This window comes from Podarcis raffonei, chromosome 3 (assembly GCF_027172205.1).
Source record: "Podarcis raffonei isolate rPodRaf1 chromosome 3, rPodRaf1.pri, whole genome shotgun sequence".
NCBI lineage: Eukaryota > Metazoa > Chordata > Lepidosauria > Squamata > Lacertidae > Podarcis > Podarcis raffonei.
In genome coordinates, this window is record NC_070604.1 from 101,919,816 (window position 1) to 101,938,931 (window position 19,116).

The 19,116-nt window shown below is 43.5% G+C and overlaps 1 protein-coding gene across 1 annotated transcript; it reads right to left on the reverse strand.

Moving 5' to 3' along the window:
• HAAO (3-hydroxyanthranilate 3,4-dioxygenase) lies at nt 1–18,038 on the reverse strand. The gene is made up of 10 exons (XM_053383333.1): nt 17,768–18,038; nt 15,587–15,665; nt 13,256–13,339; nt 12,679–12,785; nt 11,379–11,468; nt 10,854–10,897; nt 6,839–6,984; nt 5,264–5,332; nt 2,856–2,938; nt 1–429 (listed from the first exon to the last, which is right to left on the reverse strand). The coding sequence occupies exons 1-10, from the start codon at nt 17,848–17,850 to the stop codon at nt 351–353; spliced, it is 864 nt and encodes a 287-aa protein (XP_053239308.1). The 5' UTR covers nt 17,851–18,038; the 3' UTR covers nt 1–350.
• Between the last annotated feature and the right edge of the window lie 1,078 nt (nt 18,039–19,116).

Consider the following 19,116-nt stretch of genomic DNA (forward strand, 5'->3'; position numbering starts at 1 on the left):
TCAGTTGCCCTGTAGTTTATTAAGGGTGCTGAGAGTTGCTTGTAAACTCTCCTATTCCTTCCCAGAGATACAATTCCAGAGTCGTTTGACAATCAATCCCTCTTCCTAGGGAGTCGTGTCAACTTTAACAAACTACCATTCCTAGGATTATTTGGAGGAATCTATGACTGTTTAAAGTGGTGTCATATAGTTTTAGATGTGTGGATTCAAGATTAATGAATCTCTTCTTCTTCTTCTTCTTCTTCTTCTTCTTCTTCTTCTTCTTCTTCTTCTTCTTCTTCTTCTTCTTCGATTGCAGTGCTCACATATAACATTTTATCAGTCTTTTATGAATCAGTCTTGCCAGCAACTCAGGTATAGGGTCTTTTCCGTGCAGGATCCTGAATAACGGAAAGAGCAATGGATCCTTCAGCTCTCTTCCACTGGAACCTTCAAAACAAAACAGAGAATGGGACTGAATGGCAGACATGCACCCCTCCACTGATCCTGCTGATCCTGCTGTTTTTTAAACCATATCAGTTAATCTTTTCAGATTGACTCTAAGCGTTCATTGCCCGATAACAATAAACTCTCCCTTTAGGTTATTCATTGCTTGTTGACAATGCTAGAAGAATTTCTGAGGATGCAGAACACTTTTTACCAAATACCAAATCCCTTTCACCTCTCACTTCACCTCCTGCTCCTGAATTTAATTACTGGTAACTAGCAGAATGGAAAGAAGTAAAATGGTAGTTTAGGGAAAGTGTCATTGCTTAATTGAGCAGTCAGCTATACAGAGTGTTGCCAAAATAAGTGGAAGCATTAGATTGTTGTAATGAGACCGGACTGCCATGACTGAGAATGAACACCACACCAGGGATTTGGGTAGATTAAACATATGGGGAGGATTCAAGGCAGTTCCAAGCAATGAGACCCTAGGTGTCAATTCCCCATCATAGAGCCGGGCTCTACCAACTGTAAAACATACGGAGCACATTAATTCTAAATAGGAAAGCAATCTATGGTGTGTGGGTCAAAAAATATTAGGGCATGGGACAGGAACCTGAAAGCTGGTGGTCCTCCTGAATATGGGACAGAGTTAAGACTCCTTGCCTTTCCGGTGCTGTATCACTGCCACTGAAATATACTCGGAGCCGAGAGTGGATTTCATGCTCTTTATTCAGCTCATAGTGGTGAGGAGGAATAGAAGTTCCCCCAGAATGTCTGCTTTATATACATTATTTACATGATGGGTCCCAGGTGATTGGCTAATTCCGGGAATCACCTGAAGGCCAATCAGGTTGCGGATTCACTTCCACCTGGAGCTGGATTGGGTGGCTCCTGTGGACCAATCAGACTGTTGCATTCTGGACCCTATTGTTCTAGGACCAATCAGACTGCTGCCTTTTGGAGCCTATTCAACTCAGTACATGACAGCCACCTTTCTAGTTCAGTAGATTAAAGGTAAAAAGCATTCCAAGAAGACAGGAGTGGAATGGGAGCGTGGGAATGCTTAGTTTGAGACAGACAACACAAACGTATATCACTCAGAAGAAATCCCCACTGATATCAGTGAGGTTTACTCTGATGTAAATATGTATTGCAGCCAAAATCTCATGCTTTGTATTTGACTTGTGCAACAAAGTTAGAAAAAGCAAAACAAAAACCCTCACAAAACATTTGGCTATCATGACTCCACTGGGGCAAGTGAAGCAGCCAATCTGACGCTCCAACAACGAACTCGATGAGAGGAACCTGGTGAGGAAAAGCAAGGTAGGACTCCAAGTGGTGGCTGTTTAAATGGCCTGGACACAGACCTGAGGGAAGTCTTCTTGCTCTGTCAGCTCCAGCCCATTGTCCAAGCCTGCACCCCCGTTCGCCAATTCCTGGTGCAGGCTAGGATCTGGCTCGTGATAGGTAGTCCTATAGCCACCTATCAGGGCAGGACACCATCCTCAAATTCCTCATCGTTTTGAGGGTCTTAGAAGAGCCTCTGCCATCCCACAACGCTGCCACATTGAGATGCTGAGCGGACTTGTCTATCGTCACTCTGAAGAATGTCCCATTAAGCAATCATTTTAATAAATAAATTGCAAATATGTTTATTTTATTTTATTGTATTTATTTATTAAATTTGCATACCACCCTATACCCATAGATCTTAGGACCACAAACTCCATAATTGTTAAAAAAAAATTGTGTACATTTAAATCTTTAAAATACAGTCGTACCTCAGAAGTCGAATGCCTTGCAACTCGAATGTTTTGGCTCCCGAACGCCGCAAACCCGGAAGTGAGTGTTCCAGTTTGGAAATGTTCTTTGGAACCCAAACATCCAGCATGGGTTCTGCGGCTTCTAATTGGCTGCAGGAGCTTCCTGAAGCCAATTGGAAGCAGCGCCTTGGTTTCTGAACGTTTTGTAAGTCAAATCGACTTCCGGAACGGATTCCATTCGACTTCCAAGGTACGACTGTATAGGGGAAATAGCCAACAGTGAAACAAATAAATTCTCTGAGAAGGCCTGGTGAAACAAAATATCTTTTGGTATCAAAAATATCAAAATGACAGCACCTGTCTGATTTCAGTAGGAACAGTGTTACAAAATACTGGTGCCACTACACACAAACAGGGGTAACCAATATGGTGTCCTTCAGATGTTGTTGAACATTGCCCAGCAGCCTCAGTCATCATGGTTAGGAAGGATGGGAGCTGTAGTTCAGCAAAATAAATAAATAAATAATGGCTACCCCTGGTGTAGAAACTAAATGAATTTTTCATGAATAGAAAGCAGAAGGAGCAGTGATGTACCAATACCTGGGTGAGAGGAGGTGGCCATTTGCAAAAGGTGGCCAACCTCACAGACTGTTGTATACTTACGCAGTCTGTTCTGGGATGAGAAGGCTGTCTCCATTTGCTAGACACAGGGTATTACTGTCAGCAGTAACAACAGATGTTCCTTCCTGAAAAGGCAGGAACAAAAGACAGGCTTTTAATTCTTCCTGGACTGTCATTAGTAGCCACAAACTAGGAAGTATATCTTAATGAACTAATCAGTCAGTCTAACCAAATCATCAGTAATCTAGTGATCTGGGAAATAAACAAATCAATTAATTCTGTAAAAGCAGGGCTTGTGACCCAAACTAGTCATTAACAACTATATGCCACAGGCTTGATAGACATCCTTGGTTCTCCTCTGTCTGGGACCTGAATAAACTGAATGGTCAATGCGACAAGAACCTAGATTTGGCTGGTGGTGGGAGATGTTTCATTTACTACAGTGTTTCTCAACTTTTTTTCAGTCCATGTCCCCTTTAGCTAACATAAAAAAGATGCCACACCCCCTTCAATCCCAGTTCACATAATTATTTGATTTGAATTTTTCACATGGATTGAAATTTCCTAACTTTAAATTTGTTTACTTATATTGTACATTACCAAAACAAAAAACCCCCTATTCTCTCACACACTCCACACCAAGTTCTTCGTATGCCCCCGTTGGTTGAGAAAAACTGATTTAGTGCATCACAAGTTGTGCAAACCTAGTATGCAGTGAAAAGGTCCTCCTTTGTTTTGATCAGTTTAGGCTCATTACTTGCAGGAGGCGGGGGAATTGAGACCAATAATGTGAGTCGATGTAGAAATTTGGGGGAAAGCTGTTCGTCTCTCCCTGGAATTCTGTAGTGATAGCTGACCTTTTCATTTGTGGAACTATTTGATTTGAAATAAAAAAACAAACAAACTGAGTGAGGCTTAACCTCCATAGTAAAGCCAACAGAAAAACTCCCCTGCTGCCCAGTACAGATGCACTGTGAGGAGCAGCAATCAGACTGAGTTTTGCAGCCCACAGCTCCACATAATGAAGCTGTCTTGAGGCGACCCACTTCTGTGGCATTGTTAATCAACTAAGCTAGCAGTGTGCTGATAGATATGTCAGCCTGAAAATATGGCACTTGGTTGTTTGAAGTATTTTTCAGTCTTCTCATCCGATCCTTGAAATACTTTCCAGGACCTGAAAAGTTGCTCACCAAGCCAACAGGGACTACACTGACATTGTGTTGTTGTTTAGTCGTTTAGTTGTGTCCGACTCTTTGTGACCCCATGGACCAGAGCACGCCAGGCACTCCTGTCTTCCACTGCCTCCCGCAGTTTGGTCAAAAACATGCTGGTAGCTTCGAGAACACGGTCCAACCATCTCGGCCTCTGTCGCCCCTTCTCCTTGCGCCCTCCATCTTTCCCAGCATCAGGGTCTTTTCCAGGGAGTCTTCTCTTCTCATGAGGTGGCCAAAGTATTGGAGCCTCAGCTTCACGACCTGTCCTTCCAGTGAGCACTCAGGGCTGATTTCCTTCAGAATGGATAGGTTTGATCTTCTTGCAGTCCATGGGACTCTCAAGAGTCTCCTTCAGACTGACATTACTACAAGGAAAACCATGAATACGCTACTAAAAAGGGCTCATATCTGTCTTGTAAGAATGATGCTCTGTGAGCCATTTCATTCCTGTGAGGACTAATGGAGGTCTTGCATGAACAGAACTTTTCAAATGGGCAGGTAGGGAGAATGCTTTAACACTCAGGTTGTGCTTGTGGGCTGCCAATGGGACATCTGGGCTATATGGACTTTTGACCAGATCCAGCAATAATCATCTTCTATTCTTAAACTGAAGCACAGCCAGCATCAACAGTAGACTGGGTTCAGAGACTGCTGAGGAACCCATGGGTGAACCCCACTGCCTCAGTCCAACTGCAGCGATGACAAGGGTGTCCCAGCATCATCTGTAACCCCTGAAGTGAAAGACTTTTCTCCTGAGCCAGAGTCGAACCCACAGCTGGATCCTCTGCCAATGGAGGCTTCACCCAGTGGGGCAGAGCAGCTACGCTTGCTTTCTGACAAGTGTGTTGTTATTGCTTGCCCGGAGGAAAAGGGACAAGGCTGTGGGGTAGGGTTGGGGGAGACATGGCCAAACACTGGATTGGCTTTGCAGCATGCCAGCTTTTATGCCACCTTGCTGCTCTCCCTCCAGATAAGCAACTGGCTACCCCAGAAGCTACCATAGCAGTTCTGTCCTACCTGTTGAGCCACTTCTGATCAGTGCACACACCTCATTTATTTCCATTGCTTGTTCAATGGAAGAATTATTGCCAGTGCGGAAACGCCAGCTCCCTCAGCCTGAAGTGAGATCAGCGCTGCACCCCATTGTCACCTTTGACTGAACTTAACTGTCCAGGGGTCCTTTACCTTTTTACCCAACCTACATAATTAGTGCGAAATGGAACTAGCATCACATACCAGCTGCCATAGCCATACATCTGCATTCTTTCCTCCCTCTTTGGTTATTCCTGGTCCAAAAATTATAACCTGGGCAACAAACCAAGAAAATGCAATGTGTTACTATGAGAAATATTTGTGTCAAAGTAAAATTATTTAACGGAAATTGTGAGAAGATGCATTAACCTTGCCAAAGGCTTTGTATACCAGAATGTAAAAACAAAATGTAACAGATCACATCTACACATTTCTCTCTCTTTACCTCTATGGTCTTTGCCCCTGTACTCTTCTGATCCACCCACTAATAGCTTTGTGCTTTTATCCATAGCGCACACCACTCTTGGGACAGACAGTGTGTTTTCCTTTCGCCAGAGGCTTGCACTTGAACTTAATGGGAATCTTTTTCTGGACTTCAAACAGCTGTGATTCCTCATTTATTTTTCTCTTCTCATTCCTCTAAATCCCTGTTTAGAAGTTAGGGGCAGATCCCAATGGTTAACCTTCCTGGCACTGGTCTTTGTAGCAATGTTCTGCGCATCTTGTCCCAGCTCCTGGAGACTATGGGCACTTGGTTTTAATGACTTATTGCTTTTGTAAGTTGATTATGGTCACTTTTGTGAGGAAAGCTACATCATCAATAGAAGATGCATCCATGTGGGGGATTTTTCTGACATTGTAAACCACCTCCAATCAGACTAGATTATTAGAGGTAAATAGTAATAATAATAATAATTTTATTATTTGTATCCCACCTATCTGGCTGGATTTCCCCAGCCACTCTGGGTGGCTTCCAACAAATATAAAATCATAATAAAACATCAAACATTAAAAACTTCCCTAAACAGGGCTGCCTTCAGATGTCTTCTAAAAGTTGTATATTTATTTATCTCCTTGACATCTGATTGGAGGATGTTCCACATGGAGAGAGCCACTACTGAGAAGGCCCTCTGCCTGGTTCCCTGTAACCTCGTTTCTTGCAGTGAGGGGACCACCAGAAGACCATCAGAGCTGAACCTCAATATCTGGGCAGAACGATGGGGTTGAGGTGCTCCTTTACGAATACAGGGCCAAGGCTGTTTAGGGCTTTAAAGGTCAGCACCAACACTTTGAATAAGTTATATAAATAGCCATTTTTATTTATGTTTAATGTTAACTGAAAAGGCACATTTAACGTCACTTGTTTGGTCTCTTGATGACTAAATCTGTGTTCCTCAGAAGTACTGGTGTAAATCAGTTTGTGTATTAGCAGGAATCTGTATAGCTCCCTAGAATGGCTGTTGGGCATACAACTGCTATAGAGTTTCTCCTGGTTCAGGGTTTGGGAACCTGCAGTCTTCCAGACATGGCTTGACTACATCTACTGGGAGTCCAACAGAGATTGGGCAGAGATTCCTCATCCTTGTCCAAGGACAAGAGAAGAGAGAGAGAATGGACATCTTCAGGCTAGATTATCCTTGAGGAACATTGCATATCATTTATTCCCTGCCCCTGAGTAAGATATAAAAAACACTTCTCCACAGGAGGCTGCGGAGGCTGTTCACTTGAAAAAATAATTCACTCAACTCCTCCTTTTCAAAGTACTCAAGTTTTTTCTACCTCAGTTTCAGAGCTGTCTCCAAAAAGTCTGAAGGATTTCTTCTGATCTATCTCTTCACGATGATCGTTCAGCCAGCCTTGAAAGGAAAAAGGATCCATGACCTTGGCTTCGTTTAAGGGGAAAGGCATTTCTTTCAAAAGTTCATCTAAAAACAAAGAAAATCTAGAGGTAGTAAAGATAGATAGATAGATATATATTTCTGATTGCTTTAGAAGTGGCGACAGGTGTTTGCCCATCAGAAAGCTTATTGCAAGAACATGTGATATTGTCATATTAATGCTTGGTATTTCAGAAGATTCAAACATATGGGTAGAAAAGGACAAGGGCCAAATTTCAAATTATCTAACAGTCCACGACAGCTTCTCCTACTTCTCCTGCCCTTCACCAGCTTCTTTAAACCTGCCACCCATTAGGTCTTTCAATTCCTGCTTTGTCATAAATACAGACATTAAGCAGACACGTTTACTGCCACTACTCATTACCTCCCTACTGTGCATTAAAATGCCTTCTAGGGATTCTCTTGGCCAATATGGAGCAAAACTGATTACGCAGCACTTCCAAATTTACTACCCTGCATTTCCTGATTGTTTTGAAACAGTCTGAAACACACTCTGCCCTTTCAAATCCTGCTCTGAGGTTCACAGTTCTGCACCCTGTGAAATTAACTTCAGTCTCTCAACTAAATGCAAAGGTGAAATCTTCACCCACACTCCCGTTTTCTTCTCCGAAAGCCACGGGGTACTCTCAAAACACGTCTCTGGGGTGCTTTTTCGGTAATGGTCCAAATAAGATGCAGAAAAATGCAACGTCTCTCTGTGGTATCCCAAGTAGTTGTGAAGCACATTAGGTAAGCATCAGTAGTATAGTCAGCCAGGGGTCGTGGAATTGTGTTCATTTGGTCTACTTTAAAACCTTCCTGTATCCTGGATAATTGTTTTTGCAGATCAGGTTTAGATGTGAAAAAAATGTACTGCGCTGGGAATAACAAAGACATGGCACCAAAATTTATAGTTTTTTAAAAAACCCCAAACAGATCAGTAACTTCTTAAAACTCTGCAGATCTCTGGCAAGAAAATGCTATTCCTGGTAACTGGCCTCTAAGGTCTTTTAATTTTAAAAACCCTCAGGCCAACACTTCATGCATGGTGGAGCAGCACAAGCTGGGCAGCTTCTTCCCAACACCTGCCTTCCCAGTGCCAAGAGTCACTGTTAGTTCTGGGTAAGGAAGAGGCTTAGCAGAGGTAGTCCAGTGCTCCTGCCACCATGTTTGCACCACACTGAACTCCCTACCCTACCCCGTGTCTCACCTTTCCTCCTCTCAGGAATGCTCAGCATTGGGAATGCATGTGAGCAACATTGCCCTGCCTACCCCAACCCCTCCGATGGCTGCTGCATCTAGTGGTGTCTTATAGGTAGAGATGGAGAAGAAATTCAGTTTAGTGAGGACTTGCAATGCGAACCTACCTGATTGGAAGTTCCTGAAAAAACTTGCAAATCTTCAGGATTTGTACTTCTCTACATTTTACAATGCAGTTCCCCAACCAAACGACGCATACAAAAATGTGTATATTAAAGTGTGCATCAAAAGGCATATGTTCCTGAAAACAACATATAAAATGCAAAATTGCTTTGCCCCCCCCCAAAAATGTGCTTGCCAGGCAAAATTGCAGATAAAAGGAGGAAATTTCACTAAAATGCTGATGAATTTTCAGGGAATTTTTATTTTAAAAAATCACAGAAAAAAATTGAGAAACTGAAACCAAAAAGGGGCAGATTCACCCACCTTTATTCCGGGAACTTGTCATGTACATTAACATCCTTGCACAGCAAGGATGACTGCAGTTAACTAAATGAACAATTGTAGCAGAAAACAGGTCACAAAGATGATGGTTTTCTTCTTGCACCAACCAGCTATTTTTCTTGCATTTCCCTCCTAACTTTCATTCAAGGCTGCCCAGAGCAGCTTAAACCTTTCTCTTTCTCCTCAGCTCCTCCATCATTTTAACTCCATAGCAATCCTGCTTGGGTTGAGAGATAGTGAACTCACATGATAACATCCCAGGGTATAATATGAATGGATGGCATGCATGACATGAGGTCACTTCTACTCGATCTTTAAAGAAGGCAAATAAATCTGTGTGTCACTCCCATTTTGGTGGCAGCCAAATGATTACCACTAGTTCTAGTGTAGCACCCAGTTAGGGGTGAACTAGGAATGGGGATCCCATGGCATTCCAGATGTTTTGCTGAACTACAGCTCACATCATCCCTGACCTTGCTGGTTGGGGGCTGATGGGAACCAGAGGACAACAACATATGGGAGGCTCACAGCTTCTCCATCCCTGGGATAGTAAGGTAAAGGGACGCCTGACCATTAGGTCCAGTAGTGACTGACTCTGGGGTTGCGGTGCTCATCTCGCTTTATTGGCCGAGGGAGCCGGCGTACAGCTTCCAGGTCATGTGGCCAGCATGACTAAGTTGCTTTTGGCGAACCAGAGCAGCGCACGGAAACGGAGTTTACCTTCCTGCCGGAGCAGTACCTATTTATCTACTTGCACTTTGACGTGCTTTCGAACTGCTAGGTTGGCAGGAGCAGAGACCCAGCAACGGGAGCTCACCCTGTCACGGGGATTCAAACCGCCGACCTTCTAATCGGCAAGTCCTAGGCTCTGTGGTTTAACCCACAGCGCCACCCGTGTCCCCCTGGGATAAAAGGTAAAGGTACCCCTGCCCGTCAGGGCCAGTCGTGACCTACTCTAGGGTTGCGTGCTCATCTCGCTCAAGAGGCCGGGAGCCAGTGCTGTCTGAAGACACTTCCGGGTCACGTGGCCAGTGTGACGAAGCTGCATCTGGCGAGCCAGCACCAGCGCCGCACACGGAAATGCCGTTTACCTTCCTGCTATAAAGCGGTCCCTATTTATCTACTTGCACTTAGGGGTGCTTTCGAACTGCTAGGTTGACAGGAGCTGGGACTGAACGACGGGAGCTCACCCCGCCGCGGGGATTCGAACCGCCGATCTTACGATCGGCAAGTCCTAGGCATTGAGGTTTTACCCACAGCGCCACCCACATCCCATGTCCCCCTGGGATAAACCACTGTAAAACCAAATGGCTGTTGCTAAAATGCAATTATAGCATTTGCCGTTTTTTAATCTACTCTGTCTGTTGTGTTAAGCTTAAGAGACAAACTGGCTTCAAGTAGTCTAGCTTCTTTGTATCTAGAAATAAACACAAGTGGTTTTGTTATTGTTAATATAATAGAGGAGAGAGAAATACTCTCATAAGAGTTTTTAAGGGGGGCGGGAATAAACACCTTAGATAAAACACAATAGCTCCTCTTTTGCTTTGTAATACTCTTAACCATGGAAGCTGCTCCGTGGGGCCGTGTGCAAACAATCATCCCTAAAAGCTCTCCTAATATTTCACCATGGGAATTGAACTGAACCACCATGAACCTTTTGCACAAGTTTATTGAAGCTGTCAGAGGAAGCACAAACACTCCAGACCAAAGTATTCCTCTTTCTTGTGAAAAGCTTTGTTAGAAAGCTATGTATTTTAATTTTTGAGATCCTGAAAAGCTCAGAGAAAGCTAGGCAATAAATCCATCTCCCTGTTGTTTCTACCCTTTAATTCTGGCAGAGTCTCAGTTAAGAGAAAAAGAGAGATGAAAGTTAACATTTCTCCTGCAGAAGTTATTTCATTTGGAGCAGAGTTTAAAGAGAGACGGTGGTTCTGTACATACCATACATTTAAATCACATCCACCACCATCCCCAAATCCTGGAAACTGTTAAGGATGCTGAGATTGGGAACAGTAGCTCTGTGAGTGGTAAACTACAGTTCCCAGGATTCCCAAGGTCTGTGTGCTTTGAATGTGTCATGTGTGCACAGCCAGTACAGCCAGTAATAATAGGGGGTTTTTTGCTGTTAATTAAGCTTTCCTTAAGGGGGGGAAAACCACCCATATTATTGCTTGTTGAATAATTGCTTTGATTCTGAAATCAGTTTATATTACCTGGATTGGGTTTTCCAGTCTGATACTGCCTTGAGCTGAAAAACCTGGAATGGCAAATGTTAAAGGAGTAAAACTTTTCAGATTAATATAGGTAACCAAATTGTATGTCTGGGCAACATTACAAATGCATTCTTGCTTTCCCACTCCCTCTGTGAAAAGTGAAGCTACAGGGAACTAGGCAGAGGGCCTTCTCGGTAGTGGCACCTGCCCTGTGGAAAGCCCTCCCAACAGACGTCAAACAGATAAGCAACTATTTGACTTTCATTAGACATCTGAAGGCAGCCCTGTTCAGGGAAGTTTTTAATGGCTGGTATTTCATTGTGTTTTTAGTGTTTTGTTGGAAGCTGCCCAGAGTGGCTGGGGCAACCCAGTCAGATAGATGAGCAGCAAATAATAATAATAATAATAATAATAATAATAATAATAATAATAATAATACAACTTGGGCCCATTAATTTCAGTGGGTCAGCTCTGAATAAAAGTTATTTGGATACAGCACGATGCAATAAAATGGAGAAGACTTACTCTTGGATTATTGGGATAAGTTGTGTGCCAAGGTCTTCACAGTAAAACCACCTCTCAAAAAGGACATTGGTTGATTCCCCAACGTAGTATCTGGCAAAAGGGTGGGGAGAAACTGCATTAAGTGGCTGTATCATATAAAATGGAAGGTTGTGTTATTTTATTCTCTAAATGCCTTTCAAAATATTATGCACTGGTAAAAACAAATAAACGTATAATGCTTTGATTTGAACTTAGCTGCACTGGGTAGGAAAATAAAATTCAGCACCACTGAGAATCTTGAAATCTGATTTCAGCTTAGATTGGACTTCAGTTAATTCAAATACACGGCAGCACATCCTTGTCATTAAGCACAGTATTGTCTGCACTGATGGGCAGAAGATCTCCAGGATTTGAAACTGAGGACATTTCCAGCCCAACCTTGAGACACTAGACCCTCTGTGTGCAAATATGTGCCATCCCACTGACTCTTTCCTCAATATGTTATTTACTACACATTGCATACTTGTTGGCATCCATCTGTCTAGAGAGCCAGTCCAGTGTGCCTCAAGGGGTGAAGTCAAACCGCTGCTTTATCAGCACTGAAGTGAGCTCCACGGGATGTGTAGGATGTTACAGGAGGGGTAGTACCTATGGAGGACACACACACACATTGTGCTCCTTATGGGCTAGTTTGTCCCACTTTGGTCTCCATCCTACCCTCAGATCTCACCTGTGACTCCTAGAAGCTGCCAGCATGCGACAGCGGCCACACCAGCTAAACCAGGTGAGGGTAGTTGATGGGTCTCAAACCCTCAGTGAGTTAGGGACTTCCTCCTGAATGTGAAGACAGGCTCTGTTGGATTGTGCGACCAATGGAGGGTTCAATGGTCAAGAAGGTGGATTCTACCTGTGCTGTAGAAGGAAGTGAGGAGCAGATGGGCTCGTCAACCTGGGAAGGTGACCCATCGAGGAGAAGGAATACTCTGATCCTAAACCTTCGTTGCATTGTGGGATATGTTTGGGAGAAGAAAATGCTGAGGAGTAACCCCTACACAAACCCAGACAGTTGGATGGCGTCTTGTACGCCTCCTTCTGGTAACTCCAGCAGCCAAACATGTTGCTCTACTTTCCTTTGGACCATATCATCTGGGCAGCCAAGGGCCTCCATACACACTGCCCAGGTTTGTGCCCCGGAGAGGTTACATATTGCATAAGTACTGTATTTATACTACAGTATTTGTATGCCACTTTTTTGAACCAAAATTGTTCTCAAAGTTGCTCAAGGTAATAGAGTCAGAGTTTTAAGAAGATTATATTTCACCTGAGTCCATCGGTTTCAGTCTTTAATCTTTTTCTCTCAATAACCAATCCCACAGTGTTTGCAAATCTCTGAGGGGAATGTGGTATCCTGGCTGGTAAGAGGAACATCTGCCCAGAAAAAAAGAAAGGAAGTGGAAACAGTTGCCATAGTTCATAACAGGAGTGGGGAACCTCAGGCGTGGGGGCCAAATCCTGCTCTATCTGGCCCTCAGAATTCCCCTCAGGCCATACACTGGCCTTGTTTCACCCCCTGAATGTTTTCTGGCTGGAACGTGTCCTTGAACTCTGATAATACCTCTTGCTTGTCTGTATGGAGGATACAGAGGTTGTATCGGAGAAATGTTGGAGGGTATGCTATACACATGATAAGGGGAGGACTCCAGGAGCATCCAGAGCTCATTCTGTTTGCTTGTTTTTCTTTTCATGCAAACGTTCCTATAGCTGAAGAGGTAAGCCACAAGTCAATGGAAAATGTGGCTTGTTTCTTCAGCAGAGAGAACTATGACAAATACACCTTTGTTTTATGTGCATATTTCCCCCACCCATTTTCCATTAACCATTTACAAGCCTATGTTTACCTCTCCTTCTTTAATGTAGATATCCTTTTGTTTTCCATTCTCTATTATCTTCAGGCACATATCTCCTTCCAGCTGGTAGAACAACTACAGTGTAGGAGAGGGGAAAACTTAATTTAAAGTATGCATATCACAATGCCATATGTACAGTCTGCAAGGGATTCATGTATATTGCAGTGCCCGCACAATCAGTTTTGGAAAACTGAACTGTGGTTTTAAAAATTCAATATGAGGGAATATGCTGACATCTATTGGATACATGGAAAACTGCAAGCTACGAATGCTAAGATCAGGCATAGGCAAACTCGGCCCTCCAGATGTTTTGGGACTACGATTCCCATCATCCCTGACCACTGGTCCTGTTTGCTAGGGATGCTGGGAGTTGTAGTCCCAAAACATCTGGAGGGCCAAGTTTGCCTATGCCTGGGCTAAGATGCTCGCTTTAAAAAAAAATAGCTTAATGATAACAGTCAAAGGCTTTTGCATAGTCAATGAAGCAGAAGTAGATGTCTTTCTGGAACTCTCTAGCTTTCTCCATAATCCAGCGCATGTTTGCAATTTGGTCTCTGGTTCCTCTGCCTCTTCTAAATCCAGCTTGCACTTCTGGGAGTTCTCGGTCGACATACTGCTTGAGCCTTCCTTGTAGAATTTTAAGCATAACCTTGCTAGCGTGTGAAATGAGTGCAATTGTGCGGTAGTTGGAGCATTCTTTGGCACTGCCCTTCTAGAATGCTCCAACTACCGCACAATTGCACTCATTTCGCACGCTAGCAAGGTTATGCTTAAAATTCTACAAGGAAGGCTCAAGCAGTATGTGGACCGAGAACTCCCAGAAGTGCAAGCTGGATTTAGAAGAGGCAGAGGAACCAGAGACCAAATTGCAAACATGCGCTGGATTATGGAGAAAGCTAGAGAGTTCCAGAAAGACATCTACTTCTGCTTCATTGACTATGCAAAAGCCTTTGACTGTGTCGACCACAGCAAACTATGGCAAGTTCTTAAAGAAATGGGAGTGCCTGATCACCTCACCTGTCTCCTGAGAAATCTCTATGTGGGACAAGAAGCTACAGTTAGAACTGGATATGGAACAACTGATTGGTTCAAAATTGGGAAAGGAGTACGACAAGGCTGTATAATGTCTCCCTGCTTATTTAACTTATATGCAGAATTCATCATGCGAAAGGCTGGGCTGGATGAATCCGAAGCCGGAATTAAGATTGCCAGAAGAAATATCAACAACCTCAGATATGCAGATGACACAACCTTGATGGCAGAAAGTGAGGAGGAATTAAAGAACCTTTTATTGAGGGTGAAAGAGGAGAGCGCAAAATATGGTCTGAAGCTCAACATCAAAAAAACGAAGATCATGGCCACTGGTCCCATCACCTCCTGGCAAACAGAAGGGGAAGAAATGGAGGCAGTGAGAGATTTTACTTTCTTGGGCTCCATGATCACTGCAGATGGTGACAGCAGTCATGAAATTAAAAGACACCTGCTTCTTGGGAGAAAAGCAATGACAAACCTAGACAGCATCTTAAAAAGTAGAGACATCACCTTGCCAACAAAGGTCCGTATAGTTAAAGCTATAGTTTTCCCAGTAGTGATGTATGGAAGTGAGAGCTGGACCATAAAGAAGGCTGATCACCGAAGAACTGATGCTTTTGAATTATGGTGCTGGAGGAGACTCTTGAGAGTCCCATGGACTGCAAGAAGATCAAACCTATCCATTCTTAAGGAAATCAGCCCTGAGTGCTCACTGGAAGGACAGATCGTGAAGCTGAGGCTCCAATACTTTGTCCACCTCATGAGAAGAGAAGACTCCCTGGAAAAGACCCTGATGTTAGGAAAGATGGAGGGCACAAGGAGAAGGGGACGACAGAGGATGAGATGGTTGGATGGTGTTCTTGAAGCTACCAGCATGAGTTTGATCAAACTGCGGGAGGCAGTGGAGGACAGAAGTGCCTGGCGTGCTCTGGTCCATGGGGTCACGAAGAGTTGGACACAACTAAACGACTAAACAACAAAACAGTCCCCTACTCCTCTATCAGTCCCAGCCAGAGTAGCCAATGATCAAGCATGATGGAAGTAGTAGTCCAACAACATCTAGAGCAGTGTTTCCCAACCTTGTGCCTCCAGCTGTTTTTAAACTACAACTTCCATCATCCCTGACTAGCAAGACCAGTGGCAAGGGATGATGGGAATTGTAGTCCAAAAACAGCTGGAGGCACAAGGTTGGGAAACACTGATCTAGAGGGCATTGCGTCATAGATAGTGCAAGCCTACGTAAAGACATTGTACCCAAATCACTAAATGAAAGACTTCCCAATGGGTTACCTCTTCACCTTCTTCAATATGATAATCCTTCCTTTGGTTTGGCCCACCAACAAACATTACATTGAGCTGATAGCGGTGCCTGCAGGGTAATAAAAAAACCAATTTTTAACATAAACCTATGATAAGTTAAGGCATAAAAGGATAAAAGAGTAAAGACTCTTCAAACCAGCATTTTTGTATGCAACCTTGCCTATTTGCACAATTTTGCATGGCTGGCTTCCCTGATATAAAGCATATCCGCATGCTTTTTTCATTGACAGGTGCACTTTTATGCAATTTACTTGGTCAACAAACTACACTGCAAAATTTGGAGAAGTTCAAATTTCAAAGGATGCTCATGTATTGTTTCAAATAGTGTAAATTAGTGAGTTTCACCTCTACATGAGAAATGAATCAAATTTCTCCCACATTCCTGCTTTCTAACATTCAGAGAGGGAGCTTGCAAAAGAATGAATCTAGTGAGAGCTGAGTTGTACTTTGAAGTTTTCACCATCCCTCTCCCCAAGCACTGTGATTGGAAAGTGTTCAGTGAGACTTTAGCTCTGGGTTGGGAGATAGAGCTCTCAGTGAGCAAAGTCCAACTTTCCAAACTGGCATCCACCTAATATGGTGTTTTGCAACACTGGGGGGTGGGGATGGGGTGGGGCAGGCAGCTAAGCTTAGACAGAGTTCCAAGCTCCAAACATGCTCAAATCACTCCCAATTTACTCAGAGCAAGTCAGAGCAAGTTGGAGTGGCTTCAATTCGATTCAGATTCAAGCTGAATCATCCCAAATCTTCCTGAGTCAGTGGGATTCAGCTGAACTGGTTGCACAGCCCACCTCTGAGCTATCCTAAAATTGTTGTTGCACTTTGATTATGATATGTTATTCCCACCCTCTTGGTGCCTGGAAAACTCAACCATGTTTCACAGTTATATTACTTGCTTCTTCAAAGCCTGGAGTTCTTCTCAAAACGGCCTTGGTCCAGTATATCTAAAGGAGCGTCTCTCCCCCCCCATCGTTCTACCCAGACACTGAGGTCCAGTGCTGAGCGCCTTCTGGCGGTTCCCTCACTGCGAGAAGCCAAGTTACGGAGAACCAGACAGAGGGCCTTCTTGGTAGTGGCACCCGCCCTGTGGAACGCCCTCCCACCTGATGGCACAGAGAACAACAACTACCAGACTTTTAGAAGACATCTGAAGGCAGCCCTGTTTAGGGAAACTTTTAATGTTTGATGCATTACTGTATTTTAATATTTTGTTGGAAGCTGCCCAGAGTGGCTGGGGAAGCCCAGCCAGATGGGCGGGGTATTAATAATAATAATAATAATAATAATAATAATAATAATAATAATAATTCTGAACCTGTGTTTTATTTCAAGGTGTGAAAAATATTATTTGTGGAGTGTTGTACACTCTTACAACCTGCTGTCCACAGGCATACAACAAGTTTATTATCAGTGCATCTGTGAATGCCACAAAGACTACAAAGCATGTTTAGAACCAAGAATTACTGTGTACTTAATGTTGACAGCTATGGCTTTAAATCTGCAAAACAGCCTTTAGGTTTGATTGCTTCTGTTTCGGCCAGACATTGAAGACCTTTGACAGACATATACAGTATTTCACTCAAGGACCATAGGGAGCTGCCTTGTACCGAATCAGACCACTCAGTAATGTCTATACTGACTGGAAGTGGTCCTCCAGGGTTTCAGACAGAGAAATCTCCCAGTGTTACCTGAAGATGCCAGGCGCTGCACCTGGAACTCTTGGTATGCAAAGCATTGCTGCTCTACTGAGCCGTGACTCTCCTCTCCTCTTTGATTTGCATAAGAATTGAAAAACAACATTTTGTTTTCAACGAAACATAGAACAGCGAATTATAGAATCATAGAACCTTAGAGTTGGAAGGGACCCCACAGGTCATCTAGTCCAACCCGCTGCAATGCAGGAATCTCAGCTAAAGCATCCATGACAGATGGCCACCCAACCTCTGCTTAAAAACCTCCAAGGAAGGAGAGTCCATCACCTCTTGTGGGAGTCTGTTCTACTGCCAAACAGCTCTTACTGTCAGAAGTTTTTCATGATGTTTAGTCAGAATCTCCTTTCTTGTAAGCTATTGCTTTGAGTCCGACCCTCAAGAGCAGGAGAAAACTCTGCACATGTTCCATAAAAACAACAACACAAACCCATTAACTTACATGAGCTTATTGCATACTGGAGGCAAGAAGACAGCTCTGTTTTCTTCTATCCATTTCTTTACGTTCACAAGCATCTTCTCCATGACTCTTGATAGCAAAGTGCGCCAGAGGAAGGAAATGAGTTTGCATAGCTCAATACATCATGCCAACTAAGTTTTGCACAACCTTCGTGAGCTGCTATACGTGGTTCTAAGCTACTTCGGAGCGGCAGTGTCTGCTCTGACTGTCCCCCCTTCTCAATAGAATGCCAGATCTCTCTGCGTTCAATCTTCCAAAGGTCTCTTTGTTGAAGAAAGGGTATCTCGGTAGCTTAGCCAATGATCAACTTGTGGAGGGATAAAGTACACAGAAAGCTGCTTCCTTTTCAAAAGCTTGCACAGTCATGGCAAAATTGATGTGCCAGCCGTGTGTGTGTGTATTTTCTGAAGGCTGCTCTGCAAATCGGTCCTGCTGAATCAGCCTGATAGTCCATTTGGCCCAACATCCCTTTCTCACAGTGGCCAACCTGATGCCTATGGGACGCTCAACAGCAGAACCCAAACTCAACAGCAATTTCCCCACTTGTGATCCCCAGCAATTGGAATTCAGAGGCACGCTGTCTCTGCCACTGGATGAAGAACATAGCCATGTTGTATTGTGCTTTTACTAATTTTTGTTGGGAGCCACCCAGAGTGGCTGGGGCAACCCAGTCATATGGGGGGGCTATTATTATTATTATTATTAGTAGTAGTAGTAGTAGTAGTATTCACTGATAGCTTTTTATCACCCTCTTTGTCATCTATGCGTGATATGTGAGATTGAGCATCTATCCTATGTGTAACATACAAATGCGACAACACAGATGACAATTTTCAAAGTGCCACAGGACTCTTGTTATTTTCCTCTCCCCCCCCCCTATTTTTTCTTGATTAACTCTTTGGAACTTTTACACTGCCAAGGGAGATTGAATGCAAGCAAGTTGCAATGTTTCGTCGGGCCTAATAAAACTATGACCTGATTGTGGACTTTGGATTTATTATTTTTCTCAATACTCCTCCTTTTCGGTATGCATGAGGGAGCAGAATTAAAAACACAAAACATACAACCAATTCCCCTTAATATATAAGGGAGAACAGGGGTGAGAAAGAAACTCAAGGATCCAGCACCATTTGGATTCTTTATAACCTGATCAATTTCCATCCCAACTGGTTGCTGGAATTGCTCAGTCTGCAGAGCATGAGACTCTTAATCTCGGGGATGTGGGTTTAAGCCCCACGTTGGGCAAAAGATTCCTGCATTGCAGAGGGTTGGACTAGATGATCCTCGAGGTCCCTTCCAACTCTATGAATCATGATAAGAACTTTATAGTT

Bases quoted from the DNA above. Each gene is read 5' to 3' on its own strand.
- HAAO (XM_053383333.1), bottom strand. From the start codon at position 17,850: ATGGAGAAGATGCTTGTGAACGTAAAGAAATGGATAGAAGAAAACAGA. The intron at 15,666-17,767 runs GTAAGTTAATGG...ATTACCCTGCAG, and splicing joins CCAGTATGCAATAAGCTCAT to GCACCGCTATCAGCTCAATG. The intron at 2,939-5,263 runs GTATGTGATGCT...CTGCCTTTTCAG, and splicing joins ATGTATGGCTATGGCAGCTG to GAAGGAACATCTGTTGTTAC.